Source organism: Strigops habroptila, chromosome 6 (genome assembly GCF_004027225.2).
Source record: "Strigops habroptila isolate Jane chromosome 6, bStrHab1.2.pri, whole genome shotgun sequence".
Lineage (NCBI taxonomy): Eukaryota > Metazoa > Chordata > Aves > Psittaciformes > Psittacidae > Strigops > Strigops habroptila.
The window spans coordinates 40567613-40584686 of NC_044282.2; the positions used below are offsets into that span (position 1 = coordinate 40567613).

The 17074-nt window shown below is 36.1% G+C and overlaps 1 protein-coding gene across 4 annotated transcripts in view; it reads left to right on the forward strand.

The window, feature by feature from the left end:
- CSMD1 (CUB and Sushi multiple domains 1) overlaps positions 1–17074 on the forward strand; it is a 1137242-nt gene that overhangs the window by 1014969 nt on the left and 105199 nt on the right. For all 4 annotated transcript variants that reach the window (XM_030490098.1, XM_030490097.1, XM_030490096.1 and 1 more), the window contains 4 exons: positions 4272–4449; positions 6119–6264; positions 8897–8977; positions 9132–9245. In XM_030490098.1, coding sequence (XP_030345958.1) covers positions 4272–4449; positions 6119–6264; positions 8897–8977; positions 9132–9245 — 519 coding nt within the window. The remainder of the gene's footprint in view (positions 1–4271; positions 4450–6118; positions 6265–8896; positions 8978–9131; positions 9246–17074) is intronic.

Consider the following 17074-nt stretch of genomic DNA (forward strand, 5'->3'; position numbering starts at 1 on the left):
GATTTTTCTATCTATATTTTATTCTTATTACTGTTTTGTATTATTGAACTATTGGTATTTGGGATAATCTGATAGATATCTTAAAAAGATAAACATGGAACACTGAACTTGAAATGTTGGTCTTTTACAGCACAGACTTTTGGGATCCTTTTTGTAGTGGTAAATCAGAAATGAGAAGAATAAGGTGTATAAATTAGAATTAAACTGAGGGGATGGATAAAGAATGTAACCATTATGTCATGCAGCTTTGAGAAATAATCTTCTGGCTTCCTCACTTGATAAGAAATGGTATCAATATCACAGTCATTCTGTTTTGTTATCCTAGCCTGTAATAAAGCTCTCTGATTTTTTATGTAATCATAGAATCGTCTGGGTTGGAGAGGACCTTAAGATCTTCTGGTTCCAACTCCCCTGCCGTGGGCAGGGGCACCTCCCACTAGACCAGGTTGCTCAAGGCACTGTCCAGCCTGGCCTTAGACACTGGCAGGGGTGGAGCATTTACAGCTTCCTTGGGCAGCCTGTTCCAGTGCCATATCTTTTCTGTATTCAATGATTTCCTTGGATTCATAATAGCATTAGAGAAATGTTCAGTACCCTCTCAAGCTTCTAATATAGACAGAGGGAGTTATCATAGGGAAGGTCTCTCTCAGAAACATGAAGCATATTTTGTTTGTCTGTTGACGTTAAAATTTTCCCACTTCTATGTTCTGTATAATCATAGTTTGTATTTTTAGACACCCGATTTACTGTTATCAGATATTCGTATATTAGTTTTTCCTAGTGAGACCAGTTGGCAAAAATCCTGGGACCTGGGGGAAGATAAGAACAGTTAGAGTAGGTGGCTTTTGATACTGCTAGTTTTTATAAACATTTGAACCTAGGGAGACAGTAAGAAATGTCACATTGCTAGAAATCCTAAACTGATGAAATTTTTCCAGTCTAGTTGTAGCTACCTCCCTCCTCCCTTTTATGCTAGAGAAAAGTGATGGGTTTTGTGGCTTGGTTTGGTTTGGGGTTTTGCCTGCTGAGAAATATCAGGGCCATCAGCAGACAGGGAAACAATAATAAAACAAAGCTGGTAAATAGTAGTCTTGAGGCTGTAAGCTTGCCCTTCTAAGGAGTATCACTGAAGATCTGTGTTAGTGTTGTGAAAACAATTGAACATATGTGACAAACTGAGCGCACCTGTAGTGTTTAGCTAAACTGCAAGTACTCACCAATATCAGAATTAATTCAAACATCCTGCCCAGTCCCAGAAAAACAGTGTTTTGCACATATATTCACGTTTTTATACTAAATTGTTAAAAATTTGAAACTATCTGAGATTCCATGGGCAATTTTTTCTGTCACTTTTGAGGCTGGTGGTTGTCACCTAGAGCACTATGGCTAGAACTTCAGGACTTTTCTTCTAGATTTTCCCCCTAAGACATCTGAGATCTGTGATGTATGCCTGTCTAACACCTGTTAGGTCATTCAGTTGTCTATCTTAAGCTAGTAAACTAAGCTTCTGGTCCATACAGTTCTACTCCCATTCAGAAAACAGGTGTGTTGGCTTTATGCTCTGTGATGAAAGGATGGCATGGTTAAACTTCTTGTATCATGGGTCTAAAGACAGACATCCCGAAGTTCATAACTGACATTGTTGTCCTTGAGGTAAATGAGTTTCAGGTTTATAATACAAACTTGCACAGTAGGAGCTTCTCTGCACCATTTAACGCTTCTTATAGTCAAGAGCCTTTCAAGGTGTTTTCATCCCCATATAGATTTCCACTGTTTCATACTAGATTATGGTACTTGAAGTCAGCCATCCCTATCTCTCTAAGCCAGTTACACCAAGTAAGGCTTGGTGTATATACACATACTGTCAACAGTTGTGGACATTTTTACAACAACAGGGTTAAACAGTTATCAGCTATATTGAAAAATGTAGTCTGGCACTGGAGGACTGTTTGAACAGAGCAAAGATCTGCATGATTTTGGAAGCCATCCACATTCTAAATCTTCTCCACTGCATATCGGGTGATTTGAAACAAATGAAAGAGCTTAATCTGTATATGGGAGAAAATTAGATTAATTTCTGCTCAAGAGATCATAGTAGAAGCATGTCATGTAATTGTGCTCTAAGACTTCACTCCTGTGCAGTCAGCTTGCCCTAATGATATACCATAGCTATCTTGGCATAACATTTGTAGCTGTTAAGAAATTACTAACTATGTTTGGGCACCTTTGGGTGGACCTTTAAAAATGTTTACTGTCCTTATATGCACAATGTTGTATCTGGAATTAGGTATAATTGAGCATTGGAACACATAGTATGGCATTTATTCATTTGTAAATCAGCATGTGGGCTACTGTTAGCATTTGAAAGTTTAGAAGACTTGATTATATGCTTTTACTTTTCAAAAATCTGTGTTTCTTCATACCTATCATTCAAAGTGCAATATAATAACTTCATTAATTTAGAGTGATTTGTTTATTCAAACTAAACCTATTTTTATCTTGTGTGAAAGATAGCCTGTTATTTCTGTTTAATTTTCTGTCTCCTGTGATTTTTTTAGGATCTTTGGAGAAAATCTGGTATTAGCTGTGTGTATTGCTTATTTGATTAGAGTTTTGTTATCTGTGACTTTTTTTTTTGTTTGTTTCTGAGGCAGTTTATTGTTCTGTCATGGCTAACGATGATATAAGAGCAATTAGACTATCTTTACTGAGATACAATCAATCTGCATTCTTTGTAGAATATTAGAGAATAATGGAGGCAAAATACAAATTGTATGCAATCATTGACAACATTAATAAATCTGTCAAAAATATAATAAACTCAGAATAACCATAAAACTGCTGTCAGAAAAATCCTATATCTTAACTAGAACTTAAAGGATGTTCCACTTGTCACTGCATTAGTCTCAGCAAGTGCGTTTCAATGTAGTAAGCATACTTGTCAAAGCAGTCTTTTAATTGTGAAATGAAGTACTATGCAGAGAGAAAACAGACTAGATTTCTGAGACCAGGCAACCTGAGCATGGCATAAATGTAGAGGATTAGGGAACAGCAAAAAATGGGTTCAAAGTCACATTTTCATCATAGAACTACCAGAGCTAGTAGGCATTCTCAACCCAGCTGCCCTTGTCCTGTACATCCAACCAGGAATCAGACAGATAGAACCAACACTTCATTTTCCTTAGCTCATTCCCTTTTTGGGCATTGAAGAGTTGTAGTTCAAGAGCAGAACTACGTTCTGTTCTAAGATGGCATTTCTTCATCCTTCCTTCTTTTTCCCTTTTCCAACTCCCTTTTTCCCTTTGTCCCATTTCCTTTTTCCTTTTTGTTTCCTTTTCTCTTTCCTTTCTTATTCCCTTTCCTTTTCCTTTTCCCTTTTCCATCTGTTGTTGAAGGGTGAAAAAGAAATTAAGAGGGTCTGAAGGAGAGTCATAAGAACCCTGACAATAACAACATAAGCTTTATTGTAAGAGCTAATGAGAAAAGTTCCAGAGCTAGACTGAGTGCCCACAGTGAGATTAAGGTCTCACTCATTAGTTTGCACTAATGGCCATATGTTTCTTCAGATCCATGCTTGCATCCATAATCAGTCAGTTCCCCCAAACTGAGACTCAAAAGAGAGCACATAATTACATGTTTGATACCCTTGAATAAAATCAACCACCTTTTAATCGCTTTGATTTGCCTACAGATTTCATTCAGCAAGTGTATGCTAATTTGTGTCTCTGTCTTCATTTTACTTGTCATAAGAATAATCAGCATACAATCTACAACTGAAGTACCATTAAACATGGTTAAAACCTGACAAAAATAAAGTAGAATGGTTTTGGGGTAGTGAAAGAACATCAGCTTTTCTTTTTTTTTTTTTTTCTTTCCAAAATTATATTCCAGTTCACTTAGGGTTCAGTTGTATGGAAACATGCAAGGAGTTTGTTTGCTCATTCGTTTGTTAATCTTGAATGTAAGCAAAAGGTGCCCCTTTTTAAATGCATGCTATCTTAGTTTCAAGATTTCTGCATACAAGCAATATTCCCGGTAGATTTTGATGGATTTTAAGAAATGAAATCTGAAAGACATCAGAATAAATTATGTCTTAGAAGTATCAGTAATTTCTGTCTCTGAGAAGCAATAAACCAAGGACAAATGCTGTCTTTAAGACCTAGACTGTCTTGTCCTGTGGAACTTTTCAGATTTCAAAGGATTTCGATACTCCATTTGTAACATGTAAGATGTATGTTTCTTCTACTAATTTTTCATTTATTCTTTTTCAGCACCTTGTGGCTATAATGTAACTGCTCAGAATGGTACAGTTTATTCCCCAGGATTTCCAGATGAATACCCAAATTCCAAGGACTGTACTTGGTTAATTATTGTACCTCCGGGCCATGGGATTTATATCAACTTTACCTTACTCCAAACCGAACCTGTGAATGACTACATTGCAGTTTGGTATGCAATTTTTCAGAAAAAAAGTGATTTTTTTTCTGATTTATCAGATATCACTGTCCCAAGCTCAGCTCTTGCATAGTATTACTCTTTAGGTTGTCATCCGTGCTGAAGAACAGCATAAAACAAGTTCTACAATTATATGAAGAAAAAGAATTATATGTCACTTTCTGAACTCTTCAAGAATATTGTTCCAAAAGTGCTTTGAAAGCCAACTCAGTTATCAATCAGATCTTGAGCTCTCTGTTTTGTAAGTGAGGCTATGTGAGGTCAAAGTGTTGTGACAATATGCCTTATGTTAAATTTCATGTCCCATGAACACATGAGGCAATATATGTTAGTTGTACCAAAACTTTTGACATCTGTAGGCGTTGACTAATTTGGGCATTAAATAAGATTTTCTTAAAGTTTCTTAATATCTTAATACGGCTGACAGACATACTCTCTATATTTCTTAAGCCAGGATTTCAGCCCTTGTACCTCCATGTCTTTAAGCTTCATATTGTGTGTTCCCCTTCTCTGAATGTGGATTTCTTACCTCCCCAACCCATCTTAACTTTGCATCCTCAGCTGGAGGAAGAGGTCTTAGAGCTATCTAAATTCTTGCATGGAAATTTACTGCACTCAAGAGCAGGCATAGATGATGCTGAAGTTGTTACATACTTTCTCATCTAAGGCTAATCCTGATCCTTACCCCACATAATGTGCAAAGGGACTTATTTCTCATATATTCTATAGAGGGTTCCGCAACAGGACAGTTTGCACAGAATATAGGATATAACTTACTCCTGTGTAAGTCAGACACTCCTATCTCCCAGCTAGCGTACTGTTCCTGTACCTATTGCTGTCTGGGGTGAGTTTTTTCTATACAGCAATACTAAGGTGCGTATAATACAGGGAAAATCCAATGAGTTTATAAATATGCATAGCTCTTTATAAATTGCCATTTGGCTATCTCTGATATTTACATTACCTATAAATCCAAGACTAAAATGCATCATAGGTTGTCCTTTCTGGCATGTTACATAAATAATAATAATAATAAAAAGCCTTCACTGGTAAAGATCTAACTGTATCAAAGACTTCTCTTTTTGCCTTAGCAATTAAGTCCTAAAATTGTGTCAGCTATTTGAACTTGTTTGCCTGAAGCATGTGTCTTTCAATAAAGATTTAAAAACAACTGTTATACAGATTATTTCTCTCATTTCTCAATTGCTCAGGAATTACAAGTATGCTTTCTTTAGTGTTATGTTGTCAATCAGCAATGGATAGCTCCTGAATTTGCTGGGAGGAGGCTGTTTAGTGTAATTTTAAGTCAAGTCATTCATTTATATGCCATTCACTTCTGTATGAAAAGACAAATCTTAATATAAAAGCTTTTACTTTTTTTTTCTTCCCACCCCCCCAGGAATCAGACCAAAATGAAAGCCTAAGTAAATTATTAAGTCTTTATTTAATATTCATTACTTTCACTCTTGTTTTCAAGGCCACAAGAAGAAGAAAACAAATTTTTATGAAATCACCTATAGTTTATTTTTTCTTGTTGTCACTAATACCAGAGTAGAAATTTTTTCTTACAAAAATTTAATCAGATCTCCAGAGAAAAGAGACTGTTAATTTAAATGTTAAGTAGATTATTTCTTCAGCTGATATTTTGCATCTCCCTTCCTAGGGATGGTCCTGACCATAATTCACCTCAGCTTGGAGTTTTCAGTGGGAACACAGCTCTGGAAACAGCTTACAGTTCCACCAATCAAGTCCTCCTCAAATTTCACAGTGATTTTTCAACAGGAGGATTCTTTGTCCTCAATTTTCATGGTCAGTTTGCTTTATATCATAAACATCTAATTATCACAATCAATTAGTGAATTTTAAAAAAATTTCTTGAGTTTGTGGTGATGATCTTAAATTATCTTAAATGAATTTAGCATGATTCATGGATTTGCTGCTTGTTCTTACTTAACAGTACAAATTAGCTTTTAAAATCTTAACATTCATTTGTGTCCTTGAATAAACTATGTTCTGTCTTTAAATGTTAATCATTGCTGTCTAATAATAAGCTTTTACTTTTTGAATTGTTTTAGCCCATTTATTAGTTAACTTTATTTTAACTTTCTGCTAAGGCTCATGGTCAGAAAGTTTGATGAGATGCTGTGGAAGGGTTGAACAACAGCTTTAAGACTGATATCCAGCAAAATACAAACTTACAGTCAGGGCTACGGGACATGCAAATTACCATCTAACTCAGACATGAAGTGCTGAATTCTAATGCTAGTTCTAATTCTGACTAATTCACCCAAATTATGTATGTTAAATGGAAAATTGTTAGCCTTTTGGACTGCAGTTCACAAATACTGGGTGAATTAATTCACAATGAGGAAATGCCACAGAGACTACCTGAAGGTATCTATTTGCATGGGGAAGTCTTTAAGAAAATAGTACTCAGAGTCTGAAATGTTTTTCTTATCTGTGGTTTTCTCCTAAAAGAAGGGGCGTCATGCATGGTCGCCTAAAACAATCTGAGAAGCAAAACCTAAAGTACCTGGCTTTAGTCATCATGTGGGGAACATATAGCTCCCACATAACAAGACAGTGCCTGAGAAGCAGATTACAGGGAATTGTCAGTGAGAGCATTTTCCAGCCATAAGTTGAAGGTACATAAACATGTAGTCAGTATATCAGGGTTGATGACTACAGGTGTTAAAAAGGCAAGATATATACTGTATCTCAGTATGTAGTGCAGTTGTCTAGCAAGGAACAAAAAGAATGAATCTCCTTCTTTTCCTCTGCACTGTTTCTTTACTTTACATGATAATAATTTGCATAATGTCCCATGGGTGGAAATCATGTACAGTGTGAACAGTGTCCATGCTTTTAATAGAATTCAAAGCAGTGACATAAGCCTGCTGAGAAAACCCTGCAAACTGGGCTTCTTGGAAACTAAAGTGAAGGGATGCCCATTTTTTGAGCCCACATACTGGGAGACAGTTCACTGAACTAATATGTATATTAGTTCAGTGAAGTCCAGGGCCTTACTTGGACATTCATACAAGTAAAATTTTAAGTTCTTAGAATATGTTATTGCTGGAAACCTGCTTAGTGTCTATTTCTTAGCTATTTGCTGTTACAAGTGTTTAAGAAGGTTGCAAATTTTTTTTCTCAAGTGTTCTCCAGGAAATCTGGTACTATTAGGTATACATAATAATAATTACATGTATGTGTTTGTATATATGTATATAGCAGGAGCACCATACAAATACATTAGTACGCAGGAAAACGTATATGCTTTCTCCTCCCTGTCCTTGGAAACTCTCTATGGATGAAAAAAACTGAAACTCCCCATGAATTAAAAACTGGCCATGTTTGGTTTTTCTCTCCTTGTGCAATTGCTTTACAGTGATGGGCTGTAGAAGCTTATGTGGAAGATAAGGGCTGATTCCCAATATTTTGTGTTTCTTTAACTTCTCAAAACCAGCAAGATACAGCAAGGATAGGTCTGTCAAGTTAACAGGAGAATTCATGTTCTTGGCTGTGATTTAGTTCCATGAAGAGGGGAGTTTTTCTATAGTATGGGCACTCTGATCACAATCTTAAACCTCTGTTTTGGATTTTTTTTGTCCAGAAATGGCTTCTTCAGCTACTGTAGGTATTCTGCTCCATTTTAGAAACATGTCAGTCATTGTACTGGTCACCTTTTGAGATTGCTCAAAATTTATTAAAACAGATTTGAAGAGTAGAGATGAGATTTTGTTTTAAAGGCATTGTGCTTTGGGGTGGGGGGGTATGTGTAGTTTACATGATTATTATTATTACTGCTGTTTCTTCTTAAATATATATACCTGTATCCTGAGAAAGATTAAGTAAGCTTAAATTAAGAATGAATACGATATGCCAGGTATGTGACGGGTAGTTGCAGATTTTCCCATAAATCTAAACAACCTGAGATTCATCACCTTTAGCGTTATCACGTGATGCAGAGGCAGCCACAGGAAACAGAAGCCTTGTAGCTGCAAAAATCTCCTCATAAACATCTCACTGCATCTAATACTACAATGGATTTATAACTATCTAGGTGGTATATTATACTACTTATACTGATAAATTATTGTTTTCTATTTTAGAGAATATCATAGAATCATCGAATGATTTGGGTTGAAAGGGACCTTAAATATCATAGTTTCAGCACCTTCCACCAGACCAGGTTGCTCAAAACCTCATCCAGCCTGGCCCTTGAACACTTCCAGGGATGGGGCATCCTCCACTTCTCTGGGTGATCTGTTGCAGTGCCTCACCACCCTCATGTGTTGTCATGACGTTTAACTTGGAAAATGTAACAGAGACCATGAGGTTCAGTGCATCTTTGGTAATTTGGAAAGTGTGAATTAAATTTTTTGTAAAATAATTTTGAGCACACCTGTATTTTTAATCTTCTTTTTGCTTGAATTTGCAGCTTATCAGCTGAAGAAGTGCCAGCCTCCACCCACAGTTGCACATGCAGATTTGTTTACAGAAGATGATGACTTTGAAATAGGTGAAAAAATAGTATCTGTTTTTCTTTCTTATGTTTTCACTTGAATTTTAATTAAACTAAACTATTAATATATTTCATCTTCCGCCTGAGATTTTGGTATACTTCCGTTTGAGGGGTGTTTTGGACTCAACTTCTTTGTCAATAAATTTTTCAGGAGATTTTGTGAAGTACAAGTGCCATCCTGGTTTCACCCTCGTTGGACAAGATATATTAACCTGCAAACTAAATGCACAGTTGCAGTTTGAAGGATCCTCTCCATACTGTGAAGGTAAATATATGTTTCCGTGATCTGTATTTCATTAGTATGCATCAGAATCAAATTTTTGGGCACTGTATTTTCATCAATGTTTAATAGAGAATTTTCCATTTATTTCTTCAATCTCTAAGAAGTTCAGACATTTTCAAATCGGTCCCAAAAATTTTTACACAGACATACAATTCTTGGGAATCAAAAATGGCTTTAACTATTTAACTATACCATTAATGAAACACTGACTTCTAGAATTAAGTTATTTAATATTGTTTCATATCAAACCAAATATTTCTTTTCAACCCTAGAGTTTTAAATATATGTATTTAAATTAAGCTTTCAAAATAAAATAATAAATTATTCTTTCTGCTTTTACAAATATGGTGACATTGTATGACAAAGTAATGTGAAAAATGTTCTAAAATAACGTGGCAAATTTAATTTCATGGAAGCACTAAAAATCCTTCAACTATTCATACTGTTTACTGTTACAGTATTACAGACAAGGAATTAAAAAAATAATATGAATAATGTTTAGCTGTGCATTCATACACAATTTGCTCATCTTTTTGGAAAACACATACACCTTGCTGACATCAAAAGAAATAATCTGATAAAAAAGAAGCCATTGGGGTGATTCAGAGACAGAAAACAATGGAGCTGGAGACATTAGAGTAAAGACTCTGGCACAGTTATTTTGAACAGACATAAGAGAGGAGTTTCCTTAGATAACTTAGCATGCAACTGATTTCCTTTCTTCAGACAAGTTGTAAATAAATTCTATGGTTTTATTCTTATACCAGCCTCTCCCAAGACCTCTGTCAGTCTACATGAATTATTGCCATGGAGATAAATGTTGAATTCGTATTTTATGAAAACACCCTAGCTGATATTTATGAATAATTCTTCCAGACCATATGAAATATTGGTAGATCATTTAAAAGTTGTGGTTTTAATTACTGCCTTTATGGTGTTTACTCTTAGATAAGTACTTGAAAGTAGTCATGTTGCTCTCCAAAACCCTGAGTGTCTGAAAGGGAGAAATACGTATTTTGAATCAAGTTAACAGGCACTGGCTACTAATGATTTTCTAGTGAACGACATGAGGTCATTGCAACTACCCAACTGTAGCTAAACCATTCTTAATCTGGAAATGTTCTTTGCATTTGAATCCTGCAGGGCTATTTTTTTAATGGATTTGTTCAGTCACTTTTTGGATCCATGTAATGTTTTATTCCACAGATTATTGTGCAAGAAGTCACACAATTTTTTTACGTAATATATGAAGATATTTCTCTGTTTGTCGTCTTTGAACTTGGCACCTGCTGTTTTCATTTCATGTTCTCTAGTTCTTATAGGGAGAAAAACAATAACAAGTTTATCTCTATTCACCATATTTATAGCATGATTCTACAGACGAGAAGATATTTCGTACCTTTAATCATTCTTGTCATCCAATTCTACTCTATTTATTTTGAGGTGATGCAGTATAGAACTGCATTTTTACAATGCTATCTGTTCCTGATAGACTTGAAAAAATAAAAATTGCCACTTGCTATGTAATTTACATATGGTATCTAAAACTAATTTTTGGACTGCCTTCTTATATGTCTGCATTTTTTTCCTGTAGTTTATAATTGTTTACATTGTCCTTATTTGGATCAGCTTCACATTTTTTTTAAAGATGCCATAAAACTTTTCATTCTCCTGAGCTGTGCCACAATGCTGTAGTAGGCAAGAAATATATTTATACGACAGAAGTCTAGGTTCTAGGATACTATATACAAGCCTGATGAAATATCTGACAGGCAAGAAAAATCAGTCTCAGAGGCCACTTATACATCATTCTGAGTGAACAACCTCCAGAGCTGCTGTAATCACATCACACCATACTTCCCTTATAGCTCACTTTCCTTTCCTGTCTGGTCTGCCTGAGGACAAACTTTCTCATACTGCTTGGTACGATGATAACTTGAAAGGTACTGTCTAAGGTACAGAGCCCTAAGCACCCTACAGAACATGCTGTCAATGTACATGAATTTATTTCCCTGTAGTTACCATTTGTGATTTGGTTTTACATACTTGGAGCCCCTGTTCTCATCCTATCCTTATATCCTCTTGCTACAAATTTCTTTCCTTTTTTAATTGCTGTTATGGAAACAGAGAGATGTAAATTAAAGTTGGATGAGCATTGCAACAGCAAGAATTACTCCTGTATTGGAGACAAAATAGATGTGCTAGTAAAACAACTAATTGGCATCAGTGTAAGGTAGAGATCTCCAATATGGCTGCTCAGAACACTTAAATTAAAGAGTGGTGTGATAATATGTGTGTTTATGAATAAAAAGCAAAATAAAAAATGGAGACATGACAAGTAGTATTGGAGTTAAGTCAAGAAGCTGTCAGGTCTTCCCCGAAACAACCGGATCAGATTTCTCTACAGATTAGGTAATCTGTTCCTCAAAAATAGGGTATGATAAGATTGTTACGCTGTCCTGCAGAATTACATTTCTTGTGACACTGCCCCACCACGTGACCATATAATATACAGATCTTGTTGTTTCCTGGTTTTTTTCTGTAAGCATTGCTTGTATGTATGAATTGATGCAAACTAACAAATAACAGTACTTGGAATTTACATGTGCAATAATATGATTAAAAATGAATGTAAAATAGATTGCTTATGTCCTCCAATATGCCTAAAGCAGTTTGGGGGGGGGGGGGGGTTAATATTTGTTACTGTTACAATTCCAAAGCATTTTACAATAGCTGCTTTAAATTTCAGGGGATATACTCATAAATAAATGATAATTAAATACATTCTGGGGTTCAAGTGTCTAATTCTGTAGTTTGCAGCTCAGATTTTCTTGACTGTAAACTTCAATTCCTGAACTTCTAAATATGTAGGTAGTTGGATCACCCTTTATCTTAGGTGACAGAAGAGAGTCCAGAAGGTATCAAATATAATACTGAAGAATCTAATGTTAATGTGTTAGTTGATTGACAAATAAAAGAAAGCTTATTAACAGTAGTATATGTATGCTTCAACTGAAGCAATTTTTGTGGGAATTTCTCCTATATTTGGGAGTATTCTGTTTTGAAATAGTATGCTAAAGGTAAGAGCTAATATTATAGAATGAAAGGGTCCAAATTGCAGTTTTTTGTTTTCACCTGTTGTATGTATGATACCAAGAAAATAGCACTGTGGTGTTTATTTTGTTCAAATGATAAATATTGGTTATTAGTGGTATTGGAAAATGGCTATGCCTTTGGTTCTATTAGCGTGAGGCGAAGCAGCCTTACTGTCAATTTTTTCTTTGACCATATGAATCTTGTAAAATGTTCAAGTCGAGCTTCCACTCTAGAGGTTAAGTCATGTAATCCGCAGCCAAACTACAGTGGAGGGGGAAGTTGGTGAGTAGCTCATTATGGTGGAGAAAGAGAAAAAGAGAGTGTCCTGGGTTCAGCTGTAGCAGTCATTTTTCTCCTTCTTAGTAGCTGGTGCAGCGCTGTGTTTTTTAACTTTCAGCCTGGGAACAACGCTGATAACACCGATGTTTTTAGTTGTTGCTAAGTAATATTTACACCGATGAAGGACTTTCTCAGTCTCATGCTCTGCCAGGGAGGAGAGGAAGCTGGGAGGGAGCAGAGACAGGACACCTGACCCAAACTAGCCAAAGGGGTATTCCATATCACGGCACGTCATGCCCAGTATATAAACCGGGGAGAGTTACCCGGAAGGCCCAGATCACTGCTCGGGTCGGGCTGGGTATCGTTCGGCAGGTGGTGAGCAATTGTATTCTCTCCCCTTGTTATTTCCCTTATCATTATTATTATTTGTGGTAGCAGTAATAGTTTTGTATTATAGCTTAGTTACTGGACTGTTCTTGTCTCAACCTGTGGGAGTTACATTCTTTTGATTCTCCTCCCCATCCCTCCGGGAGTGGGGGGAGGAAGAAGGGGGAGAGTGAGCAAGCGGCTGCGTGGTTCCGCGTTACTGGCTGGGCTTAAACCACGACGGAGGGCCAGCAAAGGCTGCCAAGATGAATGTTGCCAATTTGCCACATAACCTCGTGGTGCAGACTGTTTGCCTTCCCGTATCCCTGAACTACTCCAGAACTGTTCTTCTCAAAAGTCCCTGTTGTTATGTTTCCTGTGAATGGTTGAGGTTGGAAGGGACCTCTTGTCCAATGACTCTTAGCCAGAAGAACTGAATCTTGGCCATAGAAAGAGTTAAAGGTATAGCTTGCCATGTAAAGAGGTTTGGGCATTTTGCTCTAGCACAGGAGAGGTACTGAACTGTTTACACCTTAGAAAGACATTAGAGTTTAATTTTTACTCGAATATTCTGCCCTAAGAATATGCTGAAAGAGGCCTCACAAGACACTATTTTTGCCTCAGTACCACAGAAAAATATTCCATATCCTCTTTCACTCTTTGCATTACTTTTTGTGCTGATTTGCATTGGAGAGGTGCATTTTTTTTTTTTTCCACATATATTTTTTCACTTCTTCCTTTTGGAAATTGTTCTGTTAGTAAAGTTTCGAAGTCCACGAAATGAACACAGTAGAATATATGGAGGAAAGAATTCCTACAGCAATCCTGTATTGATCTGTTTCTTATGTTACATACATGTGATAATTTGTTCAAGGAAATTCTCTAACCTTTAAGATGTTGATTTTTAATATTCACCCACCAAAGAAATGTTATTTGTTAAAAAGCAACATGATACTTTTACTCAGTTACGAGAGAAGGGCGTGAGGAAACATCTGCAACAGGCACACTTTCCTCTGTGGTAAATAAATTAGTTTCAGGTCCCTTCTTAAGAATCAGCTGCGAGGAATGAGAAAACTAGCAGCAGTTTTTCTCTGTTATTGATAATTTTTACTTGCTTTTCTAAAAATGGGGGATTTGTTGGTATATTTCAAACCTAGCAAATAAGCTATTTCCTTGCCTTTTTTGATGCTTCTCTTTTTGTCTGTGGTGTCCTTTTCAAGAAAACATAGATGATCTAAGAGCAAAGCAGGTGAAAGAAAAAGGCAGGAAAAGTGATTTCTGAGGAGGGGTTCTTTGGTTTTTTGTTTATTCTTCCTGCAATTTTCTAGTCCTGTCTCTTTTTCTTTTTGCAGGCCTTTCTTACAGTGGCCAGTTCTCATCTGGAACATTGTCAGATGTTTTTGAGATGCTAACAGTCAAGGTGTCTCTTTTTTGAGTGTGATTGTCTTTCTTCCTAGTCAATGACATTTCTTTTTCCCAAAGGATACTAGCAATTTTCACTTCTCGGGATTGATGACTTTTCTGGTTTTTTTGCTCTATTTCTTTCCCTGGCTCCATTTCTTTCATGTACTTGCAATGAGTTTGTTGAGTTCCTGAAGTATATCTCAATACTTTATGACAATGTTCTGTGCATCACGGTAAAACTGATCTCAGGTTTGTTTTTTTTTGCCAAACTGTAATTTTGAATCTTAGTTGAAAATCCTCCATCCCAGATTCTAAAAATTTCATATACTGTAGTAAGTAAACACAAGTTTATGCAGCCTGTTCTTAAGAAGATACTTAAAGTGCACCTCTTTGGAAATGATGCTTGTGGAAACTTGGCTTAAAGAGCACCTATATAAGGCCTGTGATAATAACCTTTTAGATTAACCCAGCTGTAAACTTTTCTGAAAAATCTCATTTTATCAGATCACCTGGCTTTACTTTTATCTGGACAGTATCCATGTAACATCTAGATTTTGTTTGCAGGCCCCAAATCTGAATGATCAGTAAATGATTAGTTTCATAACTAATTTGACTGTGTTCATTTCCATAACTCTCTGAGATGCTGAGGAACAGCAGGCAACAAAAGCAATTGTATCCTTACTAACTCTGCTGTTAGTTTTTAGATATACCATGTTTACTAAAAACCACTCCAGAGGTACTTGCTGCAGTCACATATCTTCCTTTCAAATGTCCTGTACTTTGCAACTATGTTTTTTTCATATTTAGTTGATCATAGCCATTTCTTGAAGTATAGTTTATCCAAAGAAGTGATTGTTTTCCAGTGTTGAAAAGAATCATTGTGTCTTGCTGTGAAATGTCTGACAGCATTACTGATTTCTCCAGGATACTTGAAATTTACAACTTTGAAGGTCAGCTCTTAATCCACAATTTGTTCTAGTAGACTTTAACATTATAATAGATATTCTGAAGCAGCCCATGCTGGAGCAGTAAAAGTGATCTTCTTTTCTTAAAAATAGTCCTGTAGCATAAGCAAATAATACTGTGGGTTAAAGCAGATTGTGGTGGAAATGTGTCATGTCAGCCACTCTTCATCACTGATGAGCACTTTCACCTGCCTTGGCAGGAAATGCTACCTAGTTAGCCAAACTTTGGCTGAGGAGTAAGTCTCAGGTATTTAACTAAGGGTAAAGAGTTGTCATTATTTATCTGACAATATGTTTCTGCCCAGTGTTGTTCTATGAGAGTTTGCTGGTGTTCTTGTATTTTCTTCAGATTCATGAATCAGAGCACTTGTTGACTATCTTCTCAGCTTAACCTTCTCTTATGATGAAGGCAGAAGTCACAGTAATAGTGTGTTTCATTTTAAGATAATGAAAAAGAGAAGCTACTGTCACTAAATACATGCAGCACTGTATTCTTACACAGATGCTGATGTGAAATTTCTGGGTGTAATTTAGCTACTGGTGTTCCTATCTCAAGAGACAATTCCTACATTAAAATTGTCAAAGGATTCCTACTACTTTATATGCCATTACCCCATAGGCTTTCCCTCTTTTAGGAGGTCTTCTATGAATAACAGCTTTACCTCTTAGAGTTACTGTCTGCTACAGCCAGTGCTGTCAAATGGTAGCAGAAAGTGACATATGCCATGGAAAAAATGTTTGCTGGCCATTTTTTCCACAGCTCACACCTTCTTCTCCCTCTTTAATGGTATATTCTCACTTGCATATTACATCCCGCCTTTTCACAGGCTGACATTTTTCTTCCTGACTGAAGAAATTTTTTAGCTAAACAAGATGAGAGGGAGGAAAGGAAGAGAGGGTTTCAAAAATCTAATATTTCTTCCTGCATTTATTGGCATGATAATGCTACATATTCTCCAGTCTATTAGAGCGGACTGAAGAAGAAAATGTTATGACAAAAATGAGTAATTAGTTTTTACTTTTTCACACTTTCCCCATTCTTATATGCCTAAATAATCGGAATGGCTTTTAGCTAAGTGATTTATAATTTATACTACAGTAGTAAAAAAATCACAACTGAAGAAAAATCCCTCTGAATTTTGTGCTGAAGACTCAGTCTGTAGGTCAGATCTGGGGAAGTCTTGCAACAGCCAGAAAAGAATTGGTTTGATTTTTAGTTTCTTTTTTCTAAACTTCAGTGCCATTAAGATGTTTCTAGTCCTCAGAAAATGAATTTTTAGTTTTGAAACTGATACCTTTGTCACTTAATGTATCATTATTTAAAATATTCTAAAAAACATGGGACAGTGAATGGAACATTGTATTGTCCAACTCAGGCACGTACACATTCTCTTACCTTCCACGTACAAGTCTGGAAAACTGTATCTAGGCTACAAGAAGGACAGGTTTAAGCCAGCTTCTCAAAGGTAAAGGTCTATGCACTATGTAGGAAAATGATGGTTAATTTATATGTGAATTAATTGATAAAATTCCTATTTTGTTTGCATTGTTGCTTCTGGTGGAGGGTTCAGATTTGTCCCCAGTATATGGAACAGAAGGTAAAGACTGGACGTCTTTTATAAAATATAATTTCCTTCTCTATCAGTATGCTTAATTTCTCTGAGAGGTTAGTTAAAGATTAAGTCCTGACACTGTTATCCA